A 22,960-nucleotide genomic window follows, 5' to 3' on the forward strand; every position below is an offset into this window, starting at 1 on the left:
CACAAATGTTGTAAATGTGTCGCATTTAAGGTGGACGTCATGTGTTTTACAGGAGTGAAGACAAAAAATAAATAAATGTAAACACCCCATAAAATTCACGCCGCAGAATTCCGTGAAACGTGGCAAACGGAAGGAACAAGACGGGAAAGTGACAGCTACGACGAGTGTAACGATATTAAATTTTTATGTCTGATGGCAACCACAACAACAACAACAATAATAATAATAAATGTAAAGCAAAAAAAATCTCTTCTATTCCAAAGCACATGCCAAAGATAGAGAAAGTGAAAAGTGACATTTAAGGTACTTTTGTTGCAGAGAACAATCAAATAAACAGGCATAAAGCATAAAAAACTGGTCCTGTTGTGCCCTGTTGTACCTCTTTATTGTTGTTCAGCTGTGAGGTTAGTTCTCTCACACAATATTCTAACACCTAGAACTTCTGTTATAATTCTTGTCAGTGTTTCAAACTACGGCAGTCCCAGTAATTCTACATGACAGTTTGTTTGAAATAAGTACAGAATCTCTAGTGGGTGTCATTTCTGGATGGCTGAGCACTTGCATGATAATTTATTGACTCAGGATGAGTCAAACTCAGTTGCAAACATTACTACTTTCATTCAGGTCACAACAGCTTGATTCATCTGCCATCTGGAACTATTCCTACAAAAGACTCCTGAAACAATGAGCTGCAGCTACTATGCTGCCAAAAAACTGGTTTTGGAACATAAAAAACAAACAAAGGAACAAAAAAACCTCATGGCAGGATCTATATTAAATAGTTAGTAGTAGTTTCTTATAGTTACATAAGAAACAATAAAACACTGAGCAGCCCAGTTGCGATTAACATTAAAGAGTCATTCAAGAGAGAAGTAGCTTGAGCCATGACATTTTCAGTATTACGTTTTTTATTTTTAATGAAAGCATAAAAACAGATTGTAGAGTTGAGAGGCAATGACAAAAACAGTTTGGGTATACCTTCTCATCTTAGAACAGGGGACATTTCATACACACCAACACCCACACACACTCACACACACACACACGCACACACAGTGTCTGTCTGTCACACATAACATTGATTCTATATCCAGTATATTGCTCAACAGCAAAAAATATTTTTGGTTGAATGATGGAAAAAATACTTGTGTGTGTGTGTGTGTGTGTGTGTGTAATCATGTGCCTGTAGATGTGTGTCTCTGTATGTGTGAATGTGCATTTTCCCATGCATGCATTGGAAACTTCTTGAGATAGATACACAGGAATAAGCAGATCTCATGTTCAGTTCTTGTCTCCCCTCATTTTTTCTTCTTCTCCTGTGTGGTGGTAAACCAAGCATCCAGCAGTTTCTTGCTGTAATAAATCTGCCAGGCATGCACCTGCACAGCAATCACCATGAGCAAGTACATCACCGACACGGCAGAAAAACCAAAAATAAAACGGTAAGCCTTCCCATGCCTGTACAGCTGCTGAGCAACTGGAAACATTTCCATTGCTCCAAAAATCAGCGGAGCCACAGAGAACAGCCCTGCGCTGATCATCGAGATCACAAGATAACTGATGTTGTTTCTAGGCAATGCTCCAGCACCAAGCAATGATGGCACCACACTTAGCAGGTATGGGTACTCCCACTGGTAAGGCATTGCTACAAGGTCATGTGACACCAGGTTGAGGTGAGCGACAGTCACTTGGGCAGCCACCAACACCCATATGAGGAGATGCACAGCTGTCAGTTTCTTGATCTCTGACTTTAATGATGCACTACAACACAAATACAGGTTCAGTTAGAAATAAAGAAAAACACTCAAAATAAGTTATAGCTATTCCTTCATTTATGTAGTTAATGTAGTTAATTTACTGAACATACAATGTCTATAGGGCACAATAATAATTCACCATCCACACCAATTCAGAATCAAATTAATTTACTGAAAATGTGAAAAGGTGTGCTGTTTGGACTACTAGTTTCACAGTAGTAATGGAAATTATTTTTATTACTACTGACCTGTGAAAATCACTGATCTCTCAGTAACTGTTTTAGAACGCTAGATAGCTCATATGCAGTAGCATTGTATCATTGAAGACATGTAAAAGTTTTTTTGTATAGGTCAATCAATCTTAGAAAGGGGGAGAGAGATAAAGAGAGAGAGGGAGAGAGAGAGAGAGAGAGAGATTAAGTTACCTCATTTGGTAGTGAGATGCCACTTTCTCCCTGTGTTTAAAATCACTCCCATCAGTCCCTGCAGCTCTTGGACCTGCACGTGATGTCATGGCAACCTCCTGTGCAATCAAACACGCCACCAACACACACATAAATATGAGTAGAAAAATGACATTACTCAGAAACCTGTGCAACAAAGAAAAAATACGCTTCTCTGAATCTTCAATTATACAACTATAAAATAAAAACTTGGCTACAAATCATAGGTTTGTTCATAATTCTGAACTATACTATATTCGAAAAAAACTATATTCGATCTACATTTTGAGACCAATTAATATTTAATAAAAAATCATACTGAGACATTTGTCCTGCAAATGGACTTCACAAAGATGGAAATCTTTGCTGTGTTTAGTTGGTCGAGAATTATGATCGTCCAACTGTTTCATGATCACGGTCTCATTTTAATCTCTGTAGCTGTTTGATGCATTTTCTCTCTATACTTGAGTTCGCCAGATCTTGTAACAGTACTCTTTAAAAATATATATACAGTGTGTGTGTATATACATACATACATATGCACACACACACACACAGTTCATTTATATATATATAAATGAACTATGACTTGGAGTGGTACAAAAAGGGTGGCTCCTTTAAAAACTATAATAATCATAGTGAACAACCCTCATCGTAGAAAAATCAGGCGGTTTGTGTTGACAAACTAATAAGGGCTACACTGCATGATTACCCTCATTGTCTCTTCCTGTATCAGTGGGTTACTGCGTAGGGATATACAAGCTGTCTAATATCAGCACTAGTGTGAAGGGGAAACGAATCAAGAGAGCAGACTGAGAGTGCATGTTAGTTTTAAACTGATCAATTTCTGACCTCAAATATAGCCTACACACATTTCATAAAATAGATTCACAAATTTTCAAATTATATCTATTTTGTGGTATCCTGAACACGGCTCCTACGATAGCAGCTAGCTAACGTCCTCTCGTAGTAAACCTACTGATATATCTTGAAGGTCTGAGGGTGAGACTGAGCTGCTATCACGCGAGAGATCCATTTGTATTACTAAGGAAACGAGAAAATAACTGGTGTGGTAAAGTGAAACTGTTTTTGTTCATTTGTTTGTTAAACTTTAATTATTTCAGGGTTCAAATCAGAGAGGAAGTCTCGAAGCATTGTATTCCAGCGCAAGCACTCGAGTCGCTGTCCAGCGATGTGGTACCAGATGTTTCCGGCTGCCCATTTTTCTGTGCGGCTTCTATAAACGTGTTCTGCCTTAGGAAAATGCATGAAAAACACTTACCTTTGGTCTGATTGCTGAACACGATATACGACGAAATTGGTTGGGATACGGCAGAATACCCCTCTTGTCAGTGACAGTGGAATCTTTTGCTCATGCGCACAAAGCTAGAGCCTAAAATAACCTCTGCCTTCGATTGAGATGAGCATGAGATGGAAAATGTGCATTTCACTATTATTGCCGCACTTAGTCGTGTTGGAATTAGGTCAATATGCGTCATTAAATATGGGCAAATAATCAGAGTTTTAAACGTTGATATAGTCCATAAAGAGTAGATGGAAGCATAAAAGAGGGTAAAATACCCGGACAGCACACTAACCATACTAAACCTCGAATGTATGGGAGATTGATACGTAAAGCAGCATCGGTTGGAATGGATGTATGCCTGTAGGTAGTGACTGGCATTAAGGTGCATGTCACCAGCTGCTGACACATGCTGGCATGTGTTGCAGTTGGAATGTGAAAAGTCCATTATGACAGTACAGTCCCCAGTACTGAAATACACCCATCTGATGCCCCATAAAATGAGTGAAACTTGCTTTCTGTGTAGTCCCAGTGAAAAATCGATGGAAAAGATGTTTAATTTAGCGAATGAAAGTCATTCAGGTAATACACCATAAGTAATACTGGTATCCATTATGTAAAATATTTAGTCTGACCCATGTAAAACTGAAGAACAATACTGCTAGAACACAGTTTTAGAAAAATTGATGGTGCAATTTAATTGTTGATAAATGCTTTGAGACTTGCTTTTTTAAACAATTTTACACAGTTTTGTTAATTAGCCATTAACTCTTGGAAATATTGAAGATACTGGATGCAGTCATATTCTATTAAAATGTTTTTGCATCAGTTTGTTGGATTTTTTAAAAGCCGTGTCATAAATGTCAGGGAATGGAATGCTCAACAGTTAAAATTTCATCGTCTAAAAATACACAAGGCGGTGAAGTTATTCCGCATCACACTGTTGTTCTTGCCTCTGAGTAACTCTGATTTTCAATGGTGGAGGAAGAGTATTTTTAAGCAAATCACCTTTATTTAATTAAAAAAAGACAACAAGATCATAATAAAAGTGTTAAAGCTTTGCTGTTCATTTTGATACAGGACATTAGCACCATTCTCAGAAGAGAAAAAGAACCCTCATAATTTCATTTGATCTTATGTATTAAAGGCCACACCTTCTGTTATGATCAAAATCTTGACATTCAGTAGTCTAACAAATAACTAAGAGAGTGCTAAGAGAAAGCGTCTGATGATCAAAATCTGTGGGAGTGTGAGAGTGTGTTCTGGTTGTGGGTCTGAGCATGTGAATGTGCTGTGTGTGTATGAGGAAGGTGGTGCTTCTTTTTTGAAGCAATGATCATTTATGTTACTTTATATATATTATCAGCTCTGTTACTATGTTATGTATAATCTGCAATAACACATTTGAGACATACAGTAGTGGTTTACATGAATCATGGAGAGACCATTGTGTATTGCACAATTCTTGTAAAAATGCTTTACAAGCACTGGTATTAAGGTCAAACACACACACACACACACACACACACACACACATACACATGCACATGCTCACAAACAGACACATAAACGCACATGCACACAGAGAAAGAGGGACTATCTGCGATTCATTTATCTAAAATTTATATGTCAAATGTCTGATAAGCAAAGTGAAATAGGGAAGAGATTTCACAATTTAGAACTGGTACAAATGCCTCCTCCTCATTCAAAACTTCTTTGAAATTACTTCTGTTCCCCACCCCATAACTAATACAGTAACTTTGGAAATCTGTGAAACATTCATTTAAACACAATTTTTATACATTAACATAATTATTTTGGCACAGCTAGCACTTTGGTACAATATAAATGGCAAAATATGCTAAAATAGGAAATATATCTTGTGTGTCCTAAAACAGCTAAAGCTTGAACCCCTCTTTAAAATACCTCCAATTACACAAATGCATAAATATGCTATATTTTAAAGAATCACACCTCTCAGAAAGCTCCACTGGTAACGGTGATGATAATCAAATATGTAAGGAGTCTTTCTGCCAGTAATGAGGGCATAGACCTCCAGACACACAATACAAACCATTACATATATGAAGGCGGATGTGTGCCAAGATCATGTTCATTGTTGTGGTGAAGTCTCAGGGGCTGATTACATGAGTCCCCATTTTTTCCTTGTCTCAATACATTTCATGTGACACTTTGATGATAAAAAAAGTCTCTTGATTTTTATGTAAGTTCATTCTTTTTTTTTGTTTTACTTTGTCTCCATTTTCTCTGTTTCCCTCTCATCCACCCTCTACATGGGGTAGAGAAGGAAGCCAGAGAATGATGAATGGACATACTGCCCAGCATAAAGTCCAGCCGCTTGGTCAGATGGCAGCTGGATGTGAACCGTGTCTCCAGGCTGTAAAGGTACAACAGCACTGCCGGATGCCTGATCTAGGAATCCCTTCTTGTACTCATCATATGTGTACATGAGAGGCTCGCCGTTACGATACAGCCCAACCCAAACGTTGGTACCCTTGCAGTGTACATGATAAGAAAAGTAGTAGATACCTGGCAGGTCACAAGTGAAAACACCAGTTTGTGGGTTGTAATTCTGCCGACCATTGTACAGTAGCTTGTCAAACACCACAGGCGTGCCAACTGGTGGAAAAGGTGTGGTCAACTGAGCAGTGAAAGCAGGCATTTCAAGACCACTGGGACCCATCCCCTCACCGGTGTTGGAAGGCTTATATTTCTTATACCCACTGGTTTTCACTCCATCCAGTGCCGGGCCCATCTCAGGCAGCACACCCATCAGGTCTGGGGAGAGGGCAGGGGGTCCTGGAGGTCCAGGAGGTCCTGGTGGCCCAGGTCGACCTGGTTGGCCTGGAGGTCCATTTGAGCCAGGAGTACCAGGAGGACCAATTGGACCAGAGACACCAGGGATACCTTCACCTGGGGGTCCAGGTTGTCCAGGCTCACCCCCCTCTCCCTTTGGTCCTGGTGGTCCTGGTGGTCCAATTGGCCCTCCTGGTCCTGCCAGTCCTGGAATACCTTTAGGGCCCTGTGGCCCCTCAGGGCCAGGTAACCCAATGTCTCCCTTCAGGCCTGGCAAACCAGGCTGACCAGGGAGCCCAGGAGCGCCCTTTTGTCCTCCTTCCCCTTTTGGACCTATGAGACCTGGTGGCCCACGTGGGCCTGGCTTACCCCCCTCACCTTGGATACCAGGTTGTCCTGGTAGCCCCGGAGGTCCGGATTCTCCCATGGGCCCTTGATCTCCTTTCATTCCTCCCACTCCCCCTTCTCCTTTAGGCCCAGGAGCACCAATACCACCAGGAGCCCCCACCGGTCCAGGTAAGCCTGGAGGCCCACCAGGTCCTGGGGGACCAATCATGCCTGGTTGACCTCCATAACCTTTATCTCCTTTTGGCCCTGGGGCACCTGGTGGTCCAACTAATCCCTTGTCACCTCTTGGGCCAGGGTACCCTGGTTTGCCAATTCCAGGTAATCCAGGTTTTCCTGGTAATCCTGGAGGACCTGGCTGCCCTTTCCCACCAGGTAGACCTGGCTGTCCTGGAAAACCACCCTCACCTGGCTTACCTATCCCAGGAGGCCCTGGTGGACCAAGCTGGCCCCCCTCTCCTCGTGGTCCCACTGGACCAGGTGGTCCAGGCTGTCCTGGTTTCCCTGGTCCACCTGGTGGTCCTGGCATTCCAGGCATCCCTGGCTTGCCCATTCCTGGCAGACCACCCTGACCAGGAGAACCTGGAAGTCCTGGGGGACCTTTTGGTCCCTGAGGTCCAGGTTGTCCAATTCCTTTATCTCCTTTTGGCCCAGGTAAGCCTGGCAGGCCTGGTAAGCCCTTGTGTCCTGGTTCTCCTCGCCCTCCTGGCTGCCCTGGCAATCCTTGTCCACCGGGTTTCCCAATACCAGGCAAGCCTGGGGGTCCAGGAGGACCTGGTGGCCCTGGCAAGCCTACAGGTCCCTGTTCACCACTGGGCCCCTGCTCACCTTGTTGCCCTGGCTGTCCCATGCCACCTGGTTTCCCTGGCATGCCTGGTGTTCCTGGTTTTCCAACTCCTGGGAATCCTGGAGGACCAGGAGGTCCTGGTTTTCCAGGCATGCCTGGTATACCGTTGCCAGGCGGCCCTGTAGGGCCTGGAGGTCCTGGTGGTCCAGGGGGTCCCTGTGGACCAACCTCACCTGGAACACCCTGCTCACCTCTGGGGATGGTTTCACCTGTGCATAGGAGAGGGGCACAGTTTAAGTCAGTCAGGACAGATAGTTAGGAACAGACAGACAAACATAGAGACTGTTAGAATCCTGCACCTTTGCCATCTTTGCGAGGTATTTCTTTGCCCATGTACATGGGCATCTGTGGGATCTCCTTCCTATAGTGTGGGTACTGCATGTGTGACATCTCCTTCCCCATGCCCATGTGGGGCATCTGTGCAACAGGCTGATGCTGCTGGGGGTGTGCTTTGTGCCCATAATATGCTCCTCCAAGGGCAAATGGCAAAAGTGCCACCTGCACCAAAACCACGAGGAGTGACGCCATGGAAATGGCCTATAAAGAAAAAATCAATTAATCAGTCAGTTAATCGGTCACTCAGTTGATCATTTTTGGCCAAGCATCCATCAGTTATCCACTATTCATCCAATCAATCGATCATCCACTATCATTCACTGAGTATTTTATTTATCAGTCCACTGACAGGCTTACTGAACATCTTGCCGGTGAACATCCTGAACATCTCATTCAAAAAATAAATGAAATAAGCTGTTTTTTGATTAATAAAGTATCCAAATGGCATGCAAATGCAACCATTAAAAGGCATGACCTGTAATTATGATCACCTGCTGCTGAGTTTGAGCTGCAGCATAAAACAAGATCTGTTAGAAAGAACTTGCACTACTCTGTTGCTAGGTTTGAACATCGTACAGTCTGTGCCTCACATTAGAATGGTCATTTTTAGTTTAAAGGGTAGCTCCTGAAAACATGTATACCAGTAAAATGTTACATCAAGGAATTATTTACTAAATATCACAGTGTACTACTCTGCAGTAAATAAAATAAAAAGAACACATATACCCTCTGTGATCTTAAGAATATCCCAGTGTTTACTCTTTGTTTTGTATTTGTATTTGAATGGAGCTGTTACATAAAATCAAGTCAATTTATGTTAGTAGTTTATCACAGGGATTTACGTTAGGAGAATTAGAATTAGGGGGTGAGGAAATGCACACAGGAGGCAGCAGAGGATAAGAGGTGTGTGTGTGTGTGAGGGAGAGAGAGAGAGAGAGAGAGAGAAAGAGAGAGAGAGAGTGGGGGAGAGGGAGAGAGATGTTTACTTTTTGTTGTGGTGTTTATTTTATATGGTTAAGTATTTTGATACTGATATGTTACATAACCATAGGATGTATAATCAGGTATAAATTGTTTTATACACACATGTAAATATCATAAATTATTTTATATATTTATACATATATATTAAATATATAATATGCTCTAATATCTCAGTTACACATTTGCGTGACTGCCTATGTTATAAATTATAAATATGATAAAGACAGATGTGTGATAAACATATATATTTATGAAACCAAGTGATTTTTCTAGCAGTTTGTCAGTGATTTGATTAAATGATCCCAGAAATCGTTCAGTTTTGCTGTGTTCTTTTGAATCACTATCTTGCTTTAACTCGCTTTTTCCATTTTGCCAGTTTCAATCTCTTTACCTGTGTGTGTTTGTGTATATAAACCACAGATGTTTCAGTGTGCAGAGGAATAGTCTGGTACCGTGTGTGTGTGTTTGTGTGTGTGTGTGTGTGTGTGTATGCATGCATGTGCGCATGTACATGTATGTGTGTTGCAGTGTGCAGAGGAATGGTCTGGAAGATTTTAGGAATGTTGCACCATTCCAGCAGTCAGAGTGTGCTTGGCGTGGCTGTGGAACCAGAGCCCATTGAATAAAGAACATTGAAACTCTCTCATGAAACACGAAAAAACCCTTTCATTTGTGTATGTTTGTGTTCTCTGTTCTATTTTCTTTTCTCAATGTAAATTCTCCTTTTCCTGTATCTTAAAACCTTAATTGTGGTTTCAATAAGCCAGGCTTAGCGTAGTGGCAAGGGAGCAATCTAAGAATAAATGGATTGCAGGGATTAGTTCTGTAGAGTTGTCACTTTGTGTTGATATGTAAAACATTTTTTAATGAAAGGTTGCTCCAGGCCTGTATGACTTGTAAATCTCTTAAAGTTTTTTCTTGTTCAGAATCCTAAGTCCTTTATAATGACTCATCTTAAACTAAATGTCTGTTGTGTGTTTGCGAGACATGTAGTTGTGGATTTGTTGTATGCATGTATTTGTGCCATACAGCTTATTGAAACATGTCGTACCATTTCCCACAAACCATTGTATGCTGCTGATCAAAGTACATGTGTCTGTCGCAGCTCAAATCTGGAAATACGTGTGAGATTCACACTGTATCCTGCAACAGATGTGTCTCTTCTCCTCAAATGCTGTGCGACTAGCATAGCAGCAGGAGCTTTAACGGAAGCAGTGTAATCAAGCCACAAAGAATATTCTATGCAGCCTCAAAGCTCCTGAATAAATGCTGCAGTCTAACTTTATTGTCTGTAAACAACAACCAGCTGCAAGAATGACAAAGAGGGATCCCTACTCTGAAGAACCAATGATAAACACAGCTAGCGCCACCTAGTCGTGTCCCTTCACTAGCAACAAGAGGCAACAGTTCAGTTAGTCAAACAAGCCACACCAAACACATTTTGGAAAATTTCCTTCTTCTTGATTAGCTCAGTTTCATTTCAGCTGTTTAGCAAGATTTAAAGTGTAAAACTAAAATAGGTTGGATTTAACTTCATACACTTCTCAGCTTGTTCGTTCAGGCTATTTATCTATATAGCCTTTGTTTTAATTCCTGTGCTGCCATGTTTGTTCAGTATTTGAGTCGGTATGTCCGACAAATCTGTTTGAATAAACCTGCACATACTTGTGACATCACATCTATCCAACTGGCCAGCAGCTAGCTACTTTACAGCTCTGTCAAACAAAGCCTACATTTTTAACCACTGAAACAGAATGTGTTCCTCTATTTTTTACTATTTCCTTTTCCTTTTCTTTGATAAATTTTCTACCATTTGCTAATTTATTTCAGGTATTGAAGTCCGCTGGTGGTAAAAGACAGATAAAGTCAATAGGTTTGTTATTTGTTAGTCTAAACTTTGACAAAATAACAGCTCTCGCCAATTTATTTTTCATATTTCAGAATAATAGGAGGGTAAAATGCAGTAATCTTACTTAATCCCATGATTATGTATTCTTATCAGTAAGGGAAATGTTTGGGGGGGGGGGGGGGGGCTTAGTGGTGATCAATGTTTGCTTTTGTGTTTTTCACGGAGGGTTTAATTAGGTTTGGCTAAAATTCAGCTGTTTGGTTTGCTGGATGTTAACCATAGGTTGTATGAACATTTGCTTTAGATGTGTTTTTGGTTGACTGAAAGTTAGCAGCTGGTTGTCTTAATGTTTGTCAGAGGATTCACAGAGCTGACATTTGAGTGATAGCTGTGACCTTTGCTCTTTCTCAGAACACTGGTGATTTCAGCATTGGTGTGCCACAGGATATTTTCATCATTTGAGTTTTGTTGACCAGCCTGCCTTCATGCTAACCCGTTTCCATGATGAAGTGACAGTTCATGCTAAAGCCCTGTGGATTAGGTTCATGACAGAGAACAGGTAGAGCCTACACACATCATACACGCCCCCCCCCCCCCCCGCCCCCCCCAACACACACACACACACACACACACACACAGATAGTGAACTTTTTAGATAGTTCCACAAATTCAGGCTTGGATGGCCAAACTGTCCTCTTGATTGGATCATGGACACCTGTAAATCTCTGGCACACTCCAAAAATACAGGCAGAGCTCGAATCCTTCATTCATTCATTCATTCATTCATTCATTCATTCATTCGCTAAGCTGCTTATCCTAATCAGGGTTGCAGGAGGTGCTGGAGCCTATCCCAGCGCTCATTGGGCAAAAGGCAGGGAAACACTCTGGACAGGTCACCAGTCTTTTGCATGGCAGACACACAGACAAACAGATTCACACCTAGCAACTTGGCACCTCGAATTCTACATCTTCGGACTGTGGGAGGAGACCATAGCTCCCAGAGGAAATCCACGCAGACAAGGGGAAAACATGCAAACTCCACACAGAAAGAACCCTGGCCGCTCTTGCTGTGAGACGACAGTGTTAGCCACTACGCCACAGTGCCACCCATTATGTCCTTCATACTGCATATAATTTCAGTTTGTCAAGGACACACACACATAAATCCACAAAGTAAAGACACTTTAGAACTGTCTCTTTCCCAGCTGCACTTTCTAATTGCCATGCAGGATCCCAATCTCTGTTACAGTCACACACATAAGTAAACTTACAAAAACTCACAGTCCAGATTCAGACAAGACGTTGCTTATGAAAAAGAATTAGAGAGAAGTTAAAAGAAGACACCAAGGTGTCAGACATCACTAAGGATTGTTCCAGGTGGGGCAGTGAATACTATTTTAGATACAAAATCAAAACATGGGGAGTCAGTAACTTTGTCTAAAATCAGAATGCCTAAAGTTGTGAAGACTTTGCCTTCACAGACTAAGCAAACATGATCAGATAGCTGAATTCAATTACTTTAAAATTAAACAAATACAAATAAAAATGCATTACTTCAAGGTAAAATAATCATTCATGTTCTTTTCACACATCTGTTGAAGTCAGAGCATAATGGAATGAGAAACAGGGAAAAAGCCATCAATCTCTGGAACTCCAGACACACACTAACACAGACAGGGTGAATGAGCTGTCATTTATGGAAACTGGGGTCAGGTTAAGTCCACAGGGACCTGCTGTTGTAGACAGGAATGTGTATTTATCACGTCATTTACACAAAAATTACTATCAAGACTGTAAAATACTGGATTCCCACGGTCCCAGTTCTCTAACACACACACACACACACACACACACGCACACACACACACACACACACACACACACAAAGTATCTCTCTACAACATACAGAAAACATACAATTTGCTCATTAAAACTAAAACTGTAATGTGCATGTGTGAGGGTATGTGTATGCTCAGCTGATGACAAAGAGCAGAACCAAGTCCACAGCAGAGGGCAATAAAACACACACACACACACACACACACACACACACACACACACTCTCCATCTCTCCATCATAAAACGCTGCCCCTCTTGCCCCTCTTTTGCAAAAGGCCAAGTGGTTCACAGGTTGTTTACCCAGTTTCACACAGACACACACATGCACAGAGGGACCAACACAATGAGCAATAATGTCTGTCCTTTCTTCTTTTAAACGACATTCTCTTCCTCAGGAATCCACTCCAGCGTGGGTAAAATTTACTTTGGAATTCTGGGCTCAGTGGGAAACTGTTGAGGATTTTTCATTAATGGGTACAGGCAATGCCATACACATGCAGACCAGACCAGCGGAGCTCAGACCTCAGCAAACATCTTCAAAATGTATCTCTCCTTCTTTCCCAGATAGATAGATAGATAGATAGATAGATAGATAGGTAAACTACGAAACTCAGTTTTCTTCAATGTTTAGACATTTTATCACATTCCAGACAATAACATCTTGTCATAAAGGTTTTGGAAATGTAATTAGACCATTTCTTATCTGTGAGTGACCAAAATTTCACATGAATCTAACACACTGCATGTACTGTTATAGATCTAAATCTTCATTTGTATGTAGGCCAACACTCTGAATGTGTATTTGTATTAAAATGTTGTCATATTTTAAAATTTGCCTGAAACAACCCACAGCTACATAGGCGGACCACCACTAAATGAGCAGAACTACCGCCAGTTCCCAGGCACTGTGAGTGGGAACACTGTTACCATCAACCCCTGATGAATGATACAGCTGGTACCATGAACCCCAGATGAATGATATACCTCTGTTGTATCCAGCTTACTCATCTTGGGAAAGCGGAACAGTTAGTAAAGATCTTATGTCTCACTAGCCTAATGACATTACTCTGTTAGCACTAATGACACTGTACCCTTTTCAACATTACTAAAATGAACAACAGTAGTTTGGTGTCTTTTTGGCACCTGCTAGCAGTAAGGAAGCTTTTTTTTTTCAACCAGTGGCCCTGTTATGATTTTGATGTTACCTGTTTCTGAACCTTTCTACGCTAAAATAGAACAGAACTTTTGACACAAAGATTTCAGCAAATCACATTAGCCAGATGCCATAAATACGTTCAAGTTTGAATGAGCCAGGTTTCAGTCATTTCATAGCATTCACTTTTCTACTTGGCTACCTAATCCTTTATTGCTTGTAGCTAAGTTAATCAGCGTGAAACCACAACGTTCATAACCTGGCTAACATGTATAGCTAAAACTAAGTGGATTGTACAACACAGAGATGTTGAGGCTCCCAAAACAAGATGCTTTTTGGAGGGAACCAGTTCATTCCCAGTCATGTGCAGTAAGTATAACTATGTATACTTGCTGACAGTGTTGCCACATATGACATGGTAAATGCTGCAGCCATTTTCAGTTTTTGACTATTACTGATATTTGTACGTATGCACTCACTCTAGAGTTGCACTGATATGGTCCTACTCCACTCAAATACATTTTAAGCCTAAAGTATAAACAACTTTGAATGTCAAGGTACAAACAGGTCAAAAAGGTCACCTAACACTGAAATTGTTCAACTCTATTTCCCTGTGTATTTATCATGCAATTTTTCTCCAGGCAGAAACATTCACTTTCCCTAAATAAATGCCTTACATTCCAAGCGTGATAAAGTTAAGTTGGACCTGATTTGTCCATGGGGCTACATACAGGTTCAGCATATGCATTACTGATGGGCACAAAAAATACGAAAGGTTTGCACTTTAAACAATTCAGCAACTGCTTTCCGCCAGCTCTAACTCAGCTGAACTAACATAACTCATACATGCACAGGCCACACAGGTAAGGTAACTGTTTTACACTTCACCATACAAGTCAATGTATAGATATATGGACAATAATCACTTTGTTTTACCCTGGTACAGATACATCATTAAAAGAATAGGGATAGAATAAGGGGGAAAAAACAGACTAACACAGGGAACTTAAACCACAGGTGTGATAAAATGATAGAAGTACACTTTAGAAGTGAACTTTGATAAGTCACTGAAAAATATATATATTTTTCTTGACATTTGCTAAAAAAAAAAAAAAAGGAGAACTTAGCCCCACTTAGTTGTGAACTTGGTTTTTGGAGCTGGCAAAAAACACAACATGATAAAATTCTAAAATTACTGTTGACCAGATAATTGGGAGCTATCTCAAAGGCAGAATTACACGAGACTTCCATTCAACATGATTGTAATTCATCAACTATGCTAACTGAATATTTTACATCCACAGGAAAACCTGAGAGTGTGTTATATAAGATGTCTTGTGTTGGCATTTAAGTATGTAATACTTACATGATCGTACAATAGTCTACGGTATTCACATGACTGTTATTTATGTGTTACCATTTTAATAAAAGCAAACCTACTGATGAATATTAAAGAACAGCATCTGCAATAAATATTGTAATGTATTGCATTAGATAACTGAATTACAAATGTCTATGTCTCTATGTATCTATCCCTATTAAATAATACACTATAAATGAGTAAAAACTGATAATCAGAAAACAAAAATCAAAGACAGTGTCTAATTTTTACCTAAATGCACTTTTTGGACTATGTTTGACAGCGGTGTCCACTCACATGATTCTAAAGTACTGTTTCTAATTAATTTTCTAACTCTTCAGGTTTGTGTATAATTAGCGCCAGTACATGTCACCAAGAACAGAACCAAATCTAACTGAACCAAAGAGAACAGAACAGAACAGAACAGAACAGACAGAACAGAGCAGAGCAGAACAGAAATGAGCCAAACCAAACACAAGCTCTGAGTTCAAAGTGTTGTTTCTGACAGGTGTACATGACTTTCTCCCTAAAACTATCAACAAACTACAACTGTGCCTCCTAATCTGGACCAACTACAAGGTACAGTGTCTTGTCTGAAACTTGGCATTGCCCAGTTGAGGCTTTCAGAAGTGAAACGGTTCAGTCAGATCACTTCATGCTGTAACAGAGCAGCCATTCTCCCTGCTCATGGATAGGATAAACAGTATTTTCATGGTAGTGTGTTAATTAGAGTGAGAAACCCTCAAACATCTGCTAACTTTAGTGTGTGTCTATTTGTGAGTGTGTGCGTGTGTGTTCTGTGCTCTCCTCTTCCAATCGGTTCTTACAGAGCTGTCAAAGTACCGGTGGGAGCTTCTAACCAGAGCTCATGCTTACATATGTAAGACTGTTCATGAATTTTTTCCATCAGGAATACCAGATCTACCAGTCACTATTGATTAACAAAAAGATCACAGCCAGTTACGTTACTGTATTTAGACATCAGTAACAAAGCAATCATCTACAATTTCAGTGGACAATTTCAGTATTCTCCCTCTCTTCATTCTGAGAACAACGTTTACACAATCTGTTCATCACATCTAAGTGCTAAACTTACGCACACACACACACTAACACAATGACTCTCACCAGAAGAAGGCACTATTGACACAGGTCTGTGGTAACTGAGTACACAGAGTTAGACTACAAAAACCAAGAAATCCCAAAATCAGTGTACCTTATATGATTCACCCCTATGCTGTACACCAGTCATCAGTCCTCATACCTCTACTATTTGCGTATCAGCCAATCAGCTGCAGGTCAAACTCTATACAGGGTTCATCATCCTGGAGAGCCACCACACACACTCACACATACACATACACACCCATGCATGCATGTATATACATGGACAGTGCAGTGAAAATTATGTGAAATGTGAAAATTAACAAAATAATGCTGCCACTCAAAATCTAAATACAGATATAGGATGAAATTGCGTGTTCGGGTTTGTGTGTATGCATGTGTAACAGTTTGAGGAGATCAGAGTCTTACCTTCAGGTTCCTGAGTATGAGGTCTTTAGAATTATAATCTCTGGTACACACTCACACACACACTCTGACAGACAAGCAAATATAAACTGAGGCTGAACAAGCTGCTCTCTGCAAACGGCTGTCTTATATGTTCAAAAGGGAGGAGTCAGAGAGCAGGGGAGGGAATATGGGAAAGCGAAGAGAGAGAGAAAGAGAGCGAGAGAGAGAGAAAATGTGGGCAACTCTTCAATAATTGTGAAAAGTGAATAAACTCACACCACAGCAATAATCCTATGCATCAAACTCACCCACGTGAGCACGTATTTGTGTAATGTCAAGATGTTGCTATTTTCCATCCACTGTAAAACATGAATTCGTGAGATAGACTCAAAAAAAAAAAAATGAGAGGAGACAGATTGCTTAAAAACAAAATTTGGCTGCAGGATTTTGTAGTGTAACTTTAGACTCAAAATGTAAAAATAAATAAAATTCAGTCCTTTTTTGAAATCTTTCTTTTAGTTTCGTATCGTACCTTAAGTGGTTTACAGTACAAGCCCTTGGGTTCACATTAATATGGTTTGAGTGTAAAACTAAGACAAATCACACATGAGCTGTTGCTCATAACATGCATCCTAACCCTCACCTCATTACTTACCAGATTTGAGCCTAATAGGCAAGAGGTCAAAGGTTGGAGTTTTAGACCTGTCGTTCTGTCAGATCCCACGACTCAGCCCACTCTGATGACTGTAATGTGTGCTGTTGCCATAGTCGTGAAAAAGGTGTTTTAGAAGCCACAGAAGTGATGCAAGCTAGATGAACTCTTGTACATGAAAAATGTTGATCTTTGTTATGAATATGTCTGTGTGTTTTCGGCTGGTCTAGAATATGGAACAGTATTCATGACAAAACATATATCTAGAAATTAGAAGGTTTATAAGAATTCTATCAAAACACCAGTGCTCCATCTATGCACCCCTTTGTGACTCAAGTTGCTGTTTTCTCTTTACAGTGTGGGTGACATTCTTACTAAGGCAGTGAGATCTTCCCCCTGTGGATTAGGTGAGCCTGTGTGTCTCCATCCACTGAGGTTGCTTTATTTAAGTGTGAGTAAGTGTGAGATTGGACATCACTGACAGTTCTGTCTCCGAGAGGAACCCGGCCCTAACATGCGGAATAGACTAGCGGAGTGTCTGGGATATGTTGGGGTTTTGGGTGTGTATTTGGAATTCCAGGTGTGTCAAAATGTGTTTTTCCAGAAGTATCATCAGTGGCCTTCATTCATTTAAGCATCAGCCTTTCTCTCTCTCTCCCTCACTCTCTCTCTCTCTTTTGCTCTTTTGTTCTATTTCTGTTAAAGTGACACTAAATCTTCAAGATTCAAGAGAACACCTCTTCCACTGCAGCTAAACTTCTCCTGTAGACAGCTTTTTGTTTGGTGACAGATAGAGAACAGCAGTAGGTAGACACTCGCAAAAGCAATTTCTGAAGATCTGACATATAAAAAGGTACCTGCACTAAACAAGTTATCTTTGCCCCTCATCTCTCTCTTTCTCTCTTTCTCGCTCTCTCTCTCTCTGTCTACCTCTTTCTCCCCTTCCCCTTCTTAAGGCCAAATAGAGAAACAGATGCCCAGTCTAGTGTGTAGAAAGTAAACACATTCTATGCTAATTGAGTTTGGTGAGAAAGTATGTGTGTGTATGTATGTTGTAATGGTGGAAGGTTCATTGTACTGTTATTGCAGTCATTTGGCATGTGAACTGTGCTGCACTGATGAAATGAAAATATGTAGGCTGGTCCAGAAAGAAAACATATATGAAAAAGAGTCAATGTCATTAGATTTTCTCTAAAAATGTTGGGCATAGACAAACCCTTTCAGTATGAATTCTTTAAATTTAAAACACTACGCTAATGAGTGATCAGATTATCAAATATCACTGACAAGGTTACAGTAGGAGTCGTGCCATACAGTATATGTCATGTCTGGTCAAGGGTCCAAGGGTATTTAACTGTGGACCAGTTGGGTGGCAAAGTATCCAAAGTATCCTGACAATATGGACAATGTCAGTCAGCCACCAGTGGGGCTGGTATAGTTGTGCGAATAGCACTGTACTCCAAGCAAATTACAGAACAGTACACATACCACACAGCACTTTGGATGAGAAGGTATGGTGGATGGGTTTGTGTTGGAGGAGGTGTATGTTATCCTTTGTCCTTTTACACTAGATGTTAAACTGTGAATCGCTGGTTAATAAAACTTGGCAATTACTGATGTATAAACCATCCTATGCATCCTAGTTTCAAAATAGTTGTTTTGTTTTCCTGTCTTAGCTGACAAGCTAAGTAATTTATGTGGCCTGTAATCTGCAGTATAGTTTTGTTGCCTAAATAACTTCATTTTCATATCTAAATATTTGTGCAGTTTTACGATCAGCTATGTTATGTTGCTTGGACTTGGTTTAGTTTTTAGAGTGAGTTTGGCTTTGTTAAATTCTGTGCGCTGGGAATACAACAAGAAAAAGCCTAGCTAACCTCACCATGGTAACCTGTAATCTGGTGGCAGAGGCCTTGAGCTGTGTTCTCTGTGCTCAACGCGGCAACCGAAAAGACAAAAGATGACAACACCATGCTGTTGTGGCAACTCAGACCAATAAGTGACAGTACTTTCCAAAATTAATCATACTCTTCATTAAGACGAAGAAAGGAATAAAAAGTTTAGACGGACAGTAAATGCTCTCGTAGCCATGGATTCTAAATTTATTCTCTTTACGGGCCTGGATTTTACCAGGTAAACAGCAGAGCAACACGTTAAATGACATCTGAGAGTGTATGTGAGGATTATACGAAGACTTTGTAGGTGTTAATCCAAATTCAGCAGTCATAAGGGTAAATCAGAGTAAAGGTAAATACAATTATAAATGCAATTATAAGAACATTTGAAAACAGTGGAAATAATTATAAGAATGCAGGGCTTTCTTGTTAATGGATGTGTAATAACTCTGAAACAACCCAGGAGATTTTACATATGGAAACAAGGACACGTTTGAAAACAATCACATCTTCTCTAGTCTTTGTCATACTGACTGCACAATCATCTTACAGTATGAGCTGCTATACATACTATGGCAAATGATGTGAGGTGTTATTTGCTTAATTTTATATGTAACACTACAATTACCCAGCTGGCAATAAGGGGTGGATTGACCTTGTGACCTTGCCCATCGAAGGGTCTTTAATGTTCCTTGAAACTCCCGGATCACAGACATACACCTGGTTTACAAACGGAGGTGTTCCAGTCATATGACTCACCTCTGCACTGGGTGTTTGTGTGTGTGTATTTGTGTGTGGCGTGTTTGTCACTCAGGTGACTCAGAACACGTACTTCTACAGTCTAGTTATATGAAAAATCATGCATAACCACATATTGTGTGTGTGTGTGTGTGTGTGTGTGTGTGTGTGAGGTCTGGACCACCAAATGGTGCTGTCCCTGCAGGGAAGCAGTGACTCTGATTGGCTGGTACCTACTGAGACCAGTAAAACTATCACCGCTGAGACTTAAAACTGTCACCATGCAGATTTAATAGTCCCACTGGCTATTATAAAAATGTATAATCTGACAGCAGACAGCAAAGGTTTGTTTTTCTGTTTTTATAAAAATAACCTCAAAGTGCGGAGGAATACACACACACACACACACACACACAAACACACATATATAAACACATGCTGATTAGGACATTTTGACTCAGCTTCCACTGTGTCTCCTGAAATGCAACACATAACATTAAAGAATTTATGTTTTATGTCGGCAGTTGACAACTAACCTTTTTTCAAACTGCATGAGTTAAATTAAATGAAATACCCACCCCTAACCCCCATCCCTCGTGCCCCCATTCACCTCACCCACCAACAGAGTTTGCAAGTTACTTTGTTACTTTGTTCATGTAAATATCATGAACAGAACTCTTCAGTAATATGTCAGCCTGGCTTTCACAGAAAAATGGTAGAATAAATGTCACTGCCATACTGTCCTGTCTTACAAATATCCAAGTGGAACTGCTATCTCGATGGGTCTTAGCATGCAAAAAAATTCTTTAAGTCCAGTCCACAATATCAGCTCATAAATAAGACACAATGGTCAAACAAACACAGCACAGAGCAATAAAATGTCAATCACAGACTCAGTTGTTGGGGAGAGGAGTAAGGGCATTAAAGGTTTGCTTTTTTATTGCTCTTTCCCAACGTAACTATACCTAACTGTCCCAGTATAACTATACCCAACTGTCCCAGTGTAACTATACCTTACTGTCCCAGTGTAACTATACCTGACTGTCCCAAAGTAACTATACCCAACTGTCCCAATGTAACTATACCTAACTGTCCCAGTGTTACTATACCTTACTGTCCCAGTATAACTACACCTGACTGTCCCAATGTAACTATACCTAACTGTCCCAATGTAACTATACCTAACTGTCCCAGTATAACTACACCTGACTGTCCCAATGTAACTATACCTAACTGTCTCAATGTAACTACACCTGACTGTCCCAAAGTAACTATACCCAACTGTCCCAATGTAACTATACCTAACTGTCCCAATGTAACTATACCTAACTGTCCCAGTATAACTACACCTGACTGCCCCAATGTAACTATACCTAACTGTCCCAGTATAACTATACCTGTCACAGTATAACTATACCTAACTTTCCCAGTATAACTATACCTGTCCCAATAAAACTATACCTAACTGTCCCAATGTAACTATACCTAACTGTCCCAGTATAACTACACCTGACTGTCCCAATGTAACTATACCTAACTTTCCCAGTATAACTATACCTGTCCCAATAAAACTACACCTAACTGTCCTAATGTCACTATACCTAACTGTCCAGCATTGGTCAAGAGGTTTAAAGTGTATAGCCACCTATTGCCATGAGGACAGGCCAGTGAATAAGACATGTTTTTAGATTTTGTAAAATGCAATCAAACATTCAATTGTGCATCTTTGTGTGTGTGTGTGTGTGTGTGTGTACAGTATAGAGGAGACAAATATAGTTCACAATACAGCACTACTCTCCCCCTCATTCAGGCAAATCCACTTGATTGCCAAACATAGAGCTCTTCATCTTTTCCTCCATCTATATCTCCTCCCTATATTTTTCCACTGATAAGGAGTTCATCTTTGTTATTTAATCTTTTTTTAATGACTGAGAGGAGAGAAAACTTGTGTATGTCTGAAGTTGACTTGTATTCTATTGTAAGCTTGTTTGAGTGTGTGTGTGTGTGTGTGTGTGTGTGCATGCGTGTGCATGTTTGGATGTGTGTGCACTTATTTCTACTATGTTTTATTTCTAAATTAGAATCTAAGACTAAAATAAATTTAAGTCATTTCACCACAGATCTAATACCCTGTTTTCAAACATCCCTGCAAAAGAGAAGATGGATGCCTTTCCTCATTTTTGAATTTCCAATTTTTTATAAAGACTATGAATGAGTAGAAGGTTCAGAGGGTATTTAAAAGAGAGAGAGCGAGAGAGAGAGAGAAAGTGTGTGTATTTAACTGTAAGAGTTTACTGTCGGGCAGCTGGCTAGGTCCTCACACTTCAATGTCGCTCTGCACATCGTACCCACAATTCTTAGCCTCTGTAAACAGCCTATAACATTCCAGGAGGGAAGATGACATCATTGCTTTTTGACTGTCCTTGTCTCAAACATCTTAACATGAAAGGAATTCCCACAGGAAAAAAAAACTCTTCAGCCCTGCAATGTTTTATCAAAGCACTAAGAACAAAACTGCTAATTCTGCTGTGAGACTCACTGTGGCGTCTGTTCTGTTTACTGTCACAAAGCTCTGTAATCCTTAGCCTGTGTGTGTTTATTCGCTGTCTGTGCACTATGTTTGGATCAGTACATGTGTATCAGGTCATTTGTCTGGGCAGACTGAAAAACGATCTGTATTTGTGCCAATCTGGATCTGTATCTGTCCCAAAATCACAAATCGCAGGGCAGATGACGATACTGCACGCACAAATGTAAATCACAACAACACGTTAGAACCAACAGACATCCCACACTCAAACTCTCAGAGCCAAACATTGTTTATGAGTACATGCACATGATACTGTGTGAGGGGGCTTTTCTGCAGGACAGAGTTATCAGGGAACCGAGGAAAGTGTCACCAGGCTCCATTTAGAAAAGACAGAAGCCCTCTCAGAAAGCTCACAAATTCACCAACACCCACCAACTGCTCTCTAAACACACACAGCTCTCTTAAGATTGTCATTGATCTAGTTTTATATCATTCTCTCTCTGTGTCTCTCTGTCTGTCAAGACTTTAGCTGCTGTCCCAGATCATGCATTTACCATCAATTATTCCTGCTGCAGGTTCCAAATTTACTGTAACTATAGC

General features: G+C 40.4%; 2 protein-coding genes across 2 annotated transcripts; both read right to left on the bottom strand.

Annotated features, from left to right (window-relative positions):
- Positions 1–1,298: 1,298 nt before the first annotated feature.
- Positions 1,299–2,271, bottom strand: jagn1a (jagunal homolog 1a). Its single transcript, XM_030786466.1, has 2 exons — positions 2,183–2,271; positions 1,299–1,761 (listed from the first exon to the last, which is right to left on the bottom strand). The coding sequence occupies exons 1-2, from the start codon at positions 2,269–2,271 to the stop codon at positions 1,299–1,301; spliced, it is 552 nt and encodes a 183-aa protein (XP_030642326.1).
- A 3,522-nt stretch (positions 2,272–5,793) lies between these two features.
- Positions 5,794–8,049, bottom strand: col8a1a (collagen, type VIII, alpha 1a). Its single transcript, XM_030786432.1, has 2 exons — positions 7,812–8,049; positions 5,794–7,721 (listed from the first exon to the last, which is right to left on the bottom strand). Exons 1-2 carry the CDS (start codon positions 8,038–8,040, stop codon positions 5,794–5,796), a joined length of 2,157 nt encoding a protein of 718 aa, XP_030642292.1. The 5' UTR covers positions 8,041–8,049.
- Between the last annotated feature and the right edge of the window lie 14,911 nt (positions 8,050–22,960).

This window comes from Chanos chanos, chromosome 10 (genome assembly GCF_902362185.1).
Source record: "Chanos chanos chromosome 10, fChaCha1.1, whole genome shotgun sequence".
Taxonomy (NCBI): Eukaryota; Metazoa; Chordata; class Actinopteri; order Gonorynchiformes; family Chanidae; genus Chanos; species Chanos chanos.

Coding starts and splice junctions, on each gene's coding strand:
- jagn1a (XM_030786466.1), bottom strand. CDS start 2,271: ATGACATCACGTGCAGGTCCAAGAGCTGCAGGGACTGATGGGAGTGAT. Junction 1,762..2,182: donor GCATCTCACTACCAAATGAG/GTAACTTAATCT, acceptor TTTGTGTTGTAG/TGCATCATTAAAGTCAGAGA.
- col8a1a (XM_030786432.1), bottom strand. CDS start 8,040: ATGGCGTCACTCCTCGTGGTTTTGGTGCAGGTGGCACTTTTGCCATTT. Junction 7,722..7,811: donor ACCTCGCAAAGATGGCAAAG/GTGCAGGATTCT, acceptor TCCTATGCACAG/GTGAAACCATCCCCAGAGGT.